This window comes from Eleutherodactylus coqui, chromosome 7, assembly GCF_035609145.1.
Source record: "Eleutherodactylus coqui strain aEleCoq1 chromosome 7, aEleCoq1.hap1, whole genome shotgun sequence".
Classification (NCBI taxonomy): domain Eukaryota; kingdom Metazoa; phylum Chordata; class Amphibia; order Anura; family Eleutherodactylidae; genus Eleutherodactylus; species Eleutherodactylus coqui.
The window spans coordinates 128802612-128815122 of NC_089843.1; the positions used below are offsets into that span (position 1 = coordinate 128802612).

Here is a 12511-nt window from a genome sequence, read left to right on the forward strand (position 1 = left end):
TACAGAAAAAAAGTATAAGGGTTTAGTCACACATCAGTATTTTGTGAGCCAAAACCAGGAGTGGAACCTGCAGAGAGAAAGAATAAAGGAAAGTTAGTTTTTTTTTCCGTATTTTGCAGCCGCTCCTGGTTTTGGCTTACAAAAAATGATGAAAAATCCTGCGGTATGAATAAGCCCTAGAAGTCCCAGGTCTAGCGAAATCTTGCATGGGACCAGAGCTGCTAATGGTAAGTAAATGTATGCCTTAAACATGGAGCCACTTATGACTCTGCAATAAGATCCTATAACCTCATAAAGGCAAGTTCTGTTGGCAATAAAATTGCATAACCAGGGGCATGAGAAAGAGTACAGCAGCTGCTTGCTGTCGGATAAATGGCATGCAAAATTACAGAGTCCCCTGGGTATGAATGTGATTAAAACTGCCTTGGCTGCTTAAAGTTCCTCTATGTAGGAAGGTCCAGTCAGTGATCATATTAATATGTTTAATAGACGCTTTTGCTCCATCTTCCTGCATTTGTTTGTATTGTACCTTTCAGAATTCTACATGCATGTAAATATTCATGTACATCTTCATATACACATTTAGCTTTTAAAGGATAATGATTAGAGATGAGCGAACGTACTCGTCCGAGCTTGATGCTCGTTCGAGTATTAGCGTGTTCGAGATGCTCGTCACTCGAGACGAGTACCACGCGATGTTCGAGTTACTTTCACTTTCATCTCTGAGACGTTAGCGCGCTTTTCTGGCCAATAGAAAGACAGGGAAGGCATTACAACTTCCCCCTGCGACGTTCAAGCCCTATACCACCCCCCTGCAGTGAGTGGCTGGCGAGATCAGGTGTCACCCGAGTATATAAATCGGCCCCTCCCGCGGCTCACCACACATGCATTCTGACATAGAGGAGGGAAAGTGCTGCTGGTGCCGGAGCTGCTATAGGGAGAGTGTTAGGAGTATTTTAGGCTTCAAGAACCCCAACGGTCCTTCTTAGGGCCACATCTAACCGTGTGCAGTAGTGTGGAGGCTGCTTTTTGCAGTGTTGCACTTTTTTTTTTTTTGTATATCGGCCGTGCAGAGCATTGCGCCCTGCAGTAATTATACGTACTCCAGGGCCAGTAGTGGTGAGGCAGGGACAGAAGACATATTTAGTGTATATAGGCAGTGGGCCTTTCCATAAACATTTGGGGGAAAAAAATCTATTTGGGCTGCCTGTGACCGTCCTCAGTGTACTGGGTCTCTGCTGAGGGTAGTTGTCCTAATTCATACGCAACCAGCTAAGTGTTACAGCAGGCTTGCGCAAAATTCTTTCCTGCCTCTGTGTTGCCTCTTACATCACCGCTGTATTCCTGTCCACAAGTGTACTGGGTCTCTGCTGGGGGTAGTTGTCCTAATTCATACGCAGCCAGCTAAGTGTTACAGCAGGCTTGCGCAAAATTCTTTCCTGCCTCTGCTGTGCATTCCGTAAGCGAAGTCAGCCTCCAACCACAGGCCAATAAGCGGCACATTTAATTACAGCGTTCTGTTTCTGCACTACTGGTAATACACCATGCTGAGGGGTAGGGGTAGGCCTAGAGGACGTGGACGCGGACGCGGGCGAAGACGCAGAGGCCCAAGTCAGGATGTGGGCACAGGCTGAGCCAGTGCGGTGGCCAGGGGTAGAGGCAGGGCCAGACCGAATAATCCACCAACTGTTTCCCAAAGCGCCCCCTCGCGCCATGCCACCCTGCAGAGGCCAAGGTGCTCTAAGATGTGGCAGTTTTTCACAGAGACGCCTGACGACCGACGAACAGTGGTGTGCAACCTTTGTCACGCCAAGATCAGCTGGGGAGCCACCACCACCAGCATGCGCAGGCATATGATGGCCAAGCACCCCACAAGGTGGGACGAAGGCCGTTCACCGCCTCCGGTTTGCACCACTGCCTCTCCCCCTGTGCCCCAACCTGCCACTGAGATCCAACCCCCCTCTGAGGACACAGGCACGAGTGCCTACCGGCCTGCACCCACACCCTCACCTCCGCTGTCCTCGGCCCCATCCAGCAATGTCTCTCAGCGCAGCGTCCAGACGTCGCTAGCGCAACTGTTTGAGCGCAAGCGCAAGTACGCCGCCACGCACCCGCACGCTCAAGCATTAAACGTGCACATAGCCAAATTGATCAGCCTGGAGATGCTGCCGTATAGGCTTGTGGAAACAGAGGCTTTCAAAAGCATGATGGCGGCGGCGGCCCCGCGCTACTTGGTTCCCAGTCGCCACTACTTTTCCCGATGTGCCGTCCCAGCCGTGCACGACCACGTCTCCCGCAACATTGTACGCGCCCTCACCAACGCGGTTACTGGCAAGGTCCACTTAACACAGACACGTGGACAAGCACAGGCGGGCAGGGCCACTATATCTCCCTGACGGCACATTGGGTGAATTTAGTGGAGGCTGGGACAGAGTCAGAGCCTGGGACCGCTCACGTCCTACCCACCCCCAGAATTGCGGGCCCCAGCTCGGTGCTGGTATCTGCGGCGGTGTATGCTTCCTCCACTAAACCACCCCCCTCCTCCTCCTCCAACGCAACCTCTGTCTCGCAATCAAGATGTGGCAGCAGCAGCAACACGTCGCCAGCAGTCGGTGTCGCGCGGCGTGGCAGCACAGTGGTGGGCAAGCGTCAGCAGGCCGTGCTGAAACTACTGAACTTAGGAGAGAAGAGGCACACGGCCCACGAACTGCTGCAGGGTCTGACAGAGCAGACCGACCGCTGGCTTGCGCCGCTGAGCCTCCAACCGGGCATGGTCGTGTGTGACAACGGCCATAACCTGGTGGCGGCTCTGTAGCTCGGCAGCCTCACGCACGTGCCATGCCTGGCCCATGTCTTTAATTTGGTGGTTCAGCGCTTTCTGAAAAGCTACCCACACTTGTCATACCTGCTCGGAAAGGTGCGCCGGGTCAGCGCACATTTCCGCAAGTCCAAGACGGACGCTGCCACCCTGCGGACCCTGCAACATCGGTTTAATCTGCCAGTGCACCGACTGCTGTGCGACGTGCCCACACGGTGGAACTCTACGCTCCACATGTTGGCCAGACTCTATGAGCAGCGTAGAGCTATAGTGGAATACCAACTCCAACATGGACGGCGTAGTGGGAGTCAGCCTCCTCAATTCTTTACAGAAGAGTGGGCCTGGTTGGCAGCCATCTGCCAGGTCCTTGGAAACTTTGAGGAGTCTACCCAGATGGTGAGCGGGGATGCTGCAATCATTAGCGTCACCATTCCTCTGCTATGCCTCTTGAGAGGTTCCCTGCAAAGCATAAAGGCAGACGCTTTGCACTCGGAAACGGAGGCGGGGAAGACAGTATGTCGCTGGATAGTCAGAGCACCCTCATGTCTATATCTCAGCGCGTTGAGGAGGAGGGGGAGGAGCATGAGGAGGAGGAGGAAGAGACAGCTTGGCCCACTGCTGAGGGTACCCATGCTGCTTGCCTGTCATCCTTTCAGCGTGTATGGCCTGAGGAGGAGGAGGAGGATCCTGAAAGTGATCTTCCTAGTGAGGACAGCCATGTGTTGCGTACAGGTACCCTGGCACACATGGCTGACTTCATGTTAGGATGCCTTTCTCGAGACCCTCGCGTTACACGCATTCTGGCCACTACGGATTAATGGGTGTACACACTGCTCGACCCACGGTATAAGGAGAACCTTTCCACTCTCATACCCGAAGAGGAAAGGGGTTCGAGAGTGATGCTATACCACAGGACCCTGGCGGACAAACTGATGGTAACATTCCCATCCGACAGCGCTAGTGGCAGAAGGTGCAGTTCCGAGGGCCAGGTAGCAGGGGAGGCGCAGAGATCAGGCAGCATGTACAGCGCAGGCAGGGGAACATTTCCCAAGGCCTTTGCCAGCTTTATGGCTCCCCAGCAAGACTGTGTCACCGCTCCCCAGTCAAGGCTGAGTTGACGGGAGCACTGTAAAAGGATGGTGAGGGAGTACGTAGCCGATCGCACGACCGTCCTCGGTGACGCCTCTGCCCCCTACAACTACTGGGTGTCGAAGCTGGACACGTGGCCTGAACTCGCGCTGTATGCCCTGGAGGTGCTTGCTTGTCCTGCGGCTAGCGTCTTGTCAGAGAGGGTGTTTAGTGCGGCTGGGGGAATCATCACGGATAAGCGTACCCGCCTGTCAACCGACAGTGCCGACAGGCTTACACTCATCAAGATGAACAAAGCCTGGATTTCCCCAGACTTCTCTTCTCCACTAGCGGACAGCAGCGATACCTAAGCAATACGTAGGCTGCACCCGCGGATGGAAGCATCATTCTCTATCACCATCAAAAACGGGGACCTTTTTGCTTCATCAATCTGTGTATTCTATTCATCCTCCTCCTCCTGCTCCTCCTCCTGAAACCTCACGTAATCACGCCGAACAGGTAATTTTTCTTAGGCCCACAAGGCTCAGTCATATAATTTTTGTAAACAATTTTTATACGTTTCAATGCTCATTAAAGCGTTGAAACTTGCACCTGAACCAATTTTTATTTTAACTGGGCTGCCTCCAGGCCTATTTACCAATTAAGCCACATTAACCAAAGCGATTAATGGGTTTCACCTGCCCTCTTGGTTGGGCATGGCCAATTTACTGAGGTACATTAGTACTGTTGGTACACCAATTTTTTTGGGCCCTCGCCTACAGTGTAATCCAATTAATTTTTTGCCCACCTGCATTAAAGCTGACATTACATCAGCTGTGCTGGGCACTGCAATGGGATATATTTATGTACCGCCAGTGGCTTCCTGGGACCCACCAATGCTGTCGGTCCACATGGACTTCCCATTAGGGAGATGTACGTGCCTGTGTATACTTATAAAAAACTCGAGCCTGACTGGGGCATGCAGTTTGGGCCGAAGCCCACCTGCAGTTAATCTGACGTTAGCTCTGCTGTCCAGGGCACTGCAATGGGATACATTTATGTACAGCCGGTGGGTTCCAGGGAGCCACCCATGCTGTGGGTGCACACGGAATTCCCATTGCAGAGTTGTACCTGCCTGTGACTATTTATAAAAAAACGATTTCTGACTGGGGCATGCAGACACCTTGACAGAATGAATAGTGTGTGGCACATAGGTTCCCCATTGCTATGCCCACGTGTGCAGCTCCTGATGGCGGTGACACAGGATTATATTTCTCATTGCTTCTGTACAGCATTGTGGGCTATCGTTCTGCCCCTTTTAAAGAGGGTCGCTGCCTAGCCGTGCCAACCCTCTGCAGTGTGTGCCTGCGGTTCCTCCTCATGGCAGACGCACTTATAAATAGACATGAGTGTGTGTGGGGGGGGGGGGGCAGCATGTAACCCAGGAGAAGTGGCAGCGGAGTGTCATGCAGGCAGTGATTGTGCTTTGTTGGAGGTAGTGTGGTGCTTACCTAAGGTATGCCATGCTAATGAGGGCTTTTCAGAAGTAAAAGTTGTTGGGAGGGGGGGGGGGGCACTCTTGCCGGTATTGTGGCTTAATAGTGGGACCTGGGAACTTGAGATGCAGCCCAACATGTAGCCCCTCGCCTGCCCTATCCGTTGCTGTGTCGTTACCATCACTTTCTTGAATTGCCCAGATTTTCACAGATGGAAACCTTAGCGAGCATCGGCGATATACAAAAATGCTCGGGTCACCCATTGACTTCAATGGGGTTCGTTATTCGAAACGAACCCTCGAGCATCGCGAAATTTTCGTCCCGAGTAACGAGCACCCGAGCATTTTGGTGCTCGCTCATCTCTAATAATGATGAAAGATGCTATGGTGTCTTCTGTACATACAGACAAATGGTTGGGTTTTTACAAATGGATTATATATTGTTCAACACACAAATATAACGCTAAACTTCTAAACAAGCTCATACACAAAAGACTAAACACAGCAATCTGTTTGGTACTCTACATTATAGAATTCCATATTGAAACACTTGCGAAAGTTTAAATGAGGCTGTAAAATGGTAGATTGATCTTTTTGTTGGTAACCTAGTACCTGCATAAATACCTCATTTTATGTAATATAACTGTATTTTCTTGTCAATGGGAGCATAGTTATAGCAAAACTGTTTTAAGGGTCTGTTCACACGTCGTTGATTTGCTGCAGATTTTGTTAAGGATTTTGATGCAGAGCTGCAGCAGGTATCACCCGTTCAATGTGAATTCAATTCAAAGGCCGAAGTCTGCTGCAGACCTGAATCAAAATCTGCTAAAAAATCCACCATTCCATTGTTCTCTTCATGGCAGAGTACACAGTGTACTTATTATGTATGCAAAGCAAACGCAATCAGTACACTGTTATTGTGCAGTCTTTTGAAAGATGAGTGAAATTCATTCAAATGGAATGAATTAGCTCTGTCCTTCAGTGGCTGAACTATGGATTTTATGCGGAATAAAATCCATCATTCAAACGAAAGGTGAACAATGCCCGCGTTTACGTGTAATGATTTATCCTTCATTATCGACCATTTGGACGAATTTTGAGCGATAATCGTTGCATGTAAAAGGGCCTTTACTCTTCAAGTCAGGTGAATCTTTTTAGACTTAGTATTTTTAGTTTAGTTTAAGTATTTTTATTTTCCACCAAGTAAGCAGTTTTCATGTCCACAAATAGATTGTTCTATTCACTGACAAACTCATCCTAATGTAAAATTGCTTATTTTTATCTTTCAAGGCTACTATGAAGAGGTTTACAAAAATCAGTTTGCATTGGCCCAGTACTTTAAGAAGGCGGATGACCAATGGCTTTCAAACCACTTTTATGAATGCTGCTTTCAGACAGCTAAACAAATAAAAACTGATGGAGGGAGAAAAGAAGCCGAGGCCAATGCCAACCTTGCTACAATGGCTGAAGAACATGGTAAGAAAATAATGTGAAGGCATTTTTTTTTAAGAAAAATGGATACTGTTTTTATGTGAATCCATATAGCCGCATACCTGTGTCCATGCACCCAAAATATACTGTTTGCAGAGTTTTGTCATGGTGTAATCCCACTTTTTAACTAGGCCATTGCTAAACTATGCATTATCTGCTAGAACTGATCTAGCACAAATTGCATTTTTGTCATTATTGGTGGTGTCCCAGGATCCCAGTCCTGGTGTAATTGTACATGTCTTGTTTTAGAATCCTACATTGTAAATAGAGAGTATGATTCATTTATTCAGTTCCTCAGTTGAATAATCACCTCAAGTACTTGTATGACTTTGTCAGGATAGGAAGCTAAATTGGTCCATGTGTGGATGCATGTCCTATGACATCATATGCTTGGGACTATATTTAACCCTTTCCAATCCAATTTGTATCCTGGCTTTCCTAAGTGGCTTACTCTTTTTCTGCCATTATACAACGGCGCTATCTGCTGACGGAACCCAGTACTGCATGAGGTGACACGTTGGGTAGGTTCCGACAGCAGAGAGGCTGGCAATATACAGTAAGGGAACCCCGGCGGACGTCTTCCAACATCGGAGCTGTACAGCCTTAAATCATAATGTGTTCAGACGTCAGACAGTGGATTGGAAAGGGTTAAAATAGAAAACATCCTTTTAAGAAAAAAAGCATGCTGTCTGATGATATATTGTGAATAGACTGTTTTCGGGGGGGTTACTTTAGAGAATAATTATGGTTTCCTCTTTCTACCTCTTAATGCAACTTTTATCATCTTTTCTATATTCAGCTTTGCAGTTATGCTTTGTTTGTCTTTCTTCCCTACAATAATTGCAGGATCCTGCTCTTTTGACCATAGTGTTTAAGGGCACTTCCTGTTCCTGGTGATATACTGGTTCCCTATTCTCATTAGTGTGACACTCTTGCATCTTGCCTTTTCCTTTTCTATACTGTCATCTCCTCTCTTTCTGCCGTCTCATTTTTTTCATCTTCTTCACTTTTCTCCCACTCTTTTTTTTTTCTTCTTTTTTTCTCTCTATCCCCTTCCTCCCATCTATGCTCTCTTGCCTCCTCTTCGCTTCACAGCAGCCGCATGGACCTGATCACTTCAGTGTCTATGAACATTCAGAGATTTAACTTCTTTAAAAAAATGCCGCTCTTAGCTACACATTTTATGGAAACTGTGAGCCCCTGTTACTTTTCTACAAGAGAAACACTTTCACAGAGATCAGATACCTATACACACCAATGGGAAATTTCCATATGTCTACCATACTGCACTGTCGGCTCCAAATCCAAAGGGGTTTTCATTAGAGATGAGCGAGCGTATTCGCTAAGGCAAATGACTTGAGCGAGTATTGCCATTTTCAAGTACATGCCTGCTCATCCCAAAAGATTCCCGCAACTCACCACTCACCCCCGCCGGTCCCCGAATCTTTTGGCACGAGCAGGCATCTACTCGAAAATGGCAATACTCGCTCGAGTAATTTGCCTTAACGAGTACGCTCGCTCATCTCTAGTTTTCATCTCTCAAGATGCTCCTTGAGAGTTTCTCAATTGCAGCTCAGATGAGGCACAGGAGCGATAGTGATTCAAGTGAGTGCAAGCGGAGCGCGCTGGGGATCGCACTGCCTGCCCAACTGTAAACCTATATCGAGCAACTGTTTACACTGAGCAAGAAGTCACTCAACGGTCGTTCCTTTTCAGTAGGCTGTAATGGAACGACTAGTGACAACTGAGTAACTTCTTGCTCAGTGCACTGTACATGGGCTGACAGTCACCCGAGATCGGTTAGTTGAGCAATTATTGGGCGACTGTCGGCCCATGTAAAGGTACCTTAACCACTAATACATTTTCTTTGACTGTCATAACTAGCTATTCCTTAGGAATACCAAATTCTTTAACTTTTGCTTTTTTACTTATTTAAGAAGGGTTTGCAGTCTTTTCTAAATGTTTTATGATGTTCTCAGTGTTTTCAATTGCATTATAATTTGTGCTTTTCTTAGGTATTCCTGTTATAAAAACATGCACTTCCTTCTTAGATGTGAACTAGTTTTGAGCTCCCCCCCAAAAAAACCCAGATTGCCTAAAGATACTTTTAAAATTAGTCAGAAGAGAAACATGACTTCGAACTTGAGACTTTGCCCAAGTATGAACAGAAACATGACCCTTAGATATTCATTTTTAACCCATATTTTGTGTAATTTCATATATTTATTTACAATATGACAACTATATTATCAAATGCTGCAATTTGACTGTTGGAAAATTATCTGGTCAACATGTAATATGGTAACATAGTATGCAAGGCTGAATGAAGACAATGTCCATCTGGTTCAGCCTGTTTCAACCCCTTTGTTGATCCAGAGGAAGGCAAAAACCCCAAGAGGCAGAGGCCAATTAGCCCCTTTCGGGGGAAAATTCCTTCCCGACCCCATAATGGCAATCAGACTAATCCCTAGATCAACCTCTGATAGTTCTTACCTGAACGTAGTAACCTGAAGTAATTAACTGGTTATAGTAAAATCTCAATATTCTAGTGGCGTCTAGATTGTCAGTATTTGTTACAAAAACAAAGTAATATTCTGCACGCCCCATTTTTACGTTTTGTAATTCCACAGTTTTTTTTCTTTCTATCACTAATGTACCTGAAAAGCGTTTTATCCACCTTCTAATTGCATTTGGTATTTTTTTCCTTCTTTTGTACTTTAGTAACATTAACAATATGATTTGCTTCCTTCTGTCTAATTCTATATAATTCTGAGCTACTCTTTTAGTTCTTTAAATCTCATATAGGCAGACTTCTTTTCTTCTCCTATATTACTAGCTTCTCTAATGACTTATAGTGGTTTCTTTTTTCTTTTCCTTTTACTAATTAACTTGACAACGTCTTGCATGTATTTATTTTGCCTGATTTTATTACACTTGTTTTTTATGATTTTTTTTGTCACACATACTTTTTTGGCTTTATTTTTCTATGGAGCTGCCTAAAAAAAATGCCAGACCCAGAGCATGCTGTGATTTAGAAATATCGGCATGTACTCAAAAAAACATCAAAATTGAGAGAAAACGACACTACAAAGAAAAAGAACAGTTTGTAGTGCCTTCATAGGTACCTATTGTTCTACAGATAATATCTGCTTGTGTTTTTTTTGCAGAAAAGATTTGAGAAAAAATAAAAAACAAACGCAAGATTTTTTGCAACCAAATATACAGATCCAGCAAAGTTTAACTGATTGTGATAATTTTCTATGACAAGTTAATTTACACCGTTAAAAAATATTGTTCTCTTATCTTAACACAGCAAACCCCATTGTAAAGCAACACAACAGGTAAATAAACTGTAGCACAGAAAGTTATCAGAACATTTAAGAAGTCATGTTAAATTCTGACAGATCTGTATGTATGATATTAGCCTTACCTGCCGCCACACATTGGCCAGAAATGGTGTTAATCATGTACACACATTACACATATAGCCGCTTATTCTGGAAAGTCAACTGAAGCGACACGCCAGCTTTAACTTACTCATGGCAAAGTAGAGTCACACATTCATCTGGGGGTTTTAGTCCATAATAAAGAGGACAAATATTATTACAGATTAAAGAGGAAAAAAGTATATCAGAGGTATGAATAAGATTAAAGGGAACTTGTCACCTGCCTAAAGCACTATAAACTAATTTATGGTGCTGTTGGGGCAGGTGACAGGGAGCCGGGTAATGTATATTCTATACTCACCCACTCCCTGGATCCCGTGGTGCCCGCCTCTGAAGGCCAGGCTGTGCACAAAAATCTGACTCTCTTCAAAAACTCGTTTGTACGCTCTCCCATAGAATTAAATGTTCGCAGTCTGAAAAGAGTCAGATTTTTGTCCGGTGAACACCATGGGATCCAGGGAGCAGGTGAGTATTAAAAATACATTACCCTGCTCCTTGTCACCCGCTCTAACAGCACCATAAGTTAGTTTATGGTGCTTTAAATACCAAAGAGTATCTGTCACCATCTGTACCTTTTTCGTGGTGAAAGTAAATTTCTTGGCCTATCAATATTTGTAACTTTTTGCTGTTCTTCTGAAATCCTTACTACAATGCATCCACACCTATATTATGGAATTAGGTGCAGTCCTAAAGGGCACCTTCTCCTCAGTGCATGAATTGATTAGGTTTCTCATCCTCATGGAGTCTAGCCAATCGCTTTTCCTGAAGCACATCAACAAATGTGATTCTACTGTTTCCCTTGGTGCTTGTGCATGAGCATTTGACTCAAGATGCCCACATGAACTTGCGTTAGGTTCTTTTTTCACTATACCATTGTGAATAGACTTAAGTTTCCACTTATTCCTGCTCCCAGACCCATTAGCTTGCCACTGCCAATGCACTGGAAGCTTGCGCATATACACAGTTAAAAAAATATTGCTATGCTTGATTTCAAGGGAAGGGCCCTGTAACAGTCTGGGCTCAAGATCAAAGTCCAGCTGCTGTAACAAGATCTGGACAGTATCAGGCAGAGGATAGGTACAAGCCAGAGTTCAGTACATAGGTATCGGCAATAGACAGGGGGTGGTCAGTTATTAAGGTACGAGCTGTTAGGAAAATTATGTCCGTCCCTCATCCCAGTGATGCTCGCTCCTTCGCTATTACACAGATACAAGTATCATTTGCATCACTCCTAGCGCTGCCGGAATGGAGGCAGAGTGGTCCGGGGAGCGTTCGTTCCCCACCTGCCTCCATTCATGGTAAGCAGACAGTGCACGATTGTTGTTTGCCATGAACGCCATGTCATTCAGCTTTCTGCATGCAAAAACTGAACGACTGGGCAACTCTTGTTCAGTCGCTGCATGCATTTATACAGGACGATTATCGTTCAAGTTCCCACATGAGCGCAAGAATCTGAACGAATCTGAATGATAATCGTCCTGTATAAAAGGGCTATTGGACATAGTTTGCTATACATGGAATATACACAACAATGGAGATATCAGTCAAGCATGGTCAGTAATCGACCAGCGTTAGGTACGTAGGTATACTCAGCAATGTCGATAGGCGTAAGATAGAAGTGTAAGCAATACTTGGTGGTTGGTGCACAAATAACAGTGGCAGTTGTCCAGGCAGGAGGATGGCAGCTGAAGAATTGGGGCGAAATTACTATGCAAAATTCGATAGTTTTCTGACAGAAAGGGTGCCAGAAAACTGTCGTACATGCTTTGTGCCACATTTACTACACATTTTTAGACACCTTCAGACATTTTTTTCCAAATTGGCAGGAAAAGGAACGTGGCCCAAATGCCTGCAAATATTGCATCAAATTTCAAACAAACGCCCAAACTTTTGGTTTAATTTTTGGTATGAAGTAAGCCAACTAGTATAAACTACAACTAGAGTCCCTAGACTGTCTTAAAACTCCACAGATTTACCATCCAGCTGTGATGAATCTGGCTCATTTTTACATTGCCTGTCTTAAGGCCCATTTATACATAGCGATTGTTGCTCAAATGAACCAACGTATGCGAAAATCATTACGGCTAATTGCGAGACATAATGCACTTTTTGTTAACTTTTCATGTATTGGTCAGTTTCAGCCTATATGAAAATCATCACCACTTTGCTACTTCTCGTTACGTCTAAACACTC

General features: G+C 45.3%; 1 protein-coding gene across 1 annotated transcript in view; it reads left to right on the forward strand.

The window, feature by feature from the left end:
• The window catches only part of TTC29 (tetratricopeptide repeat domain 29), a 241312-nt gene that overhangs the window by 74836 nt on the left and 153965 nt on the right, over window positions 1-12511 (forward strand). The window contains exon 5 of the mRNA XM_066573669.1: window positions 6672-6857. Within this exon, the coding sequence (XP_066429766.1) occupies window positions 6672-6857 (186 nt within the window). The remainder of the gene's footprint in view (window positions 1-6671; window positions 6858-12511) is intronic.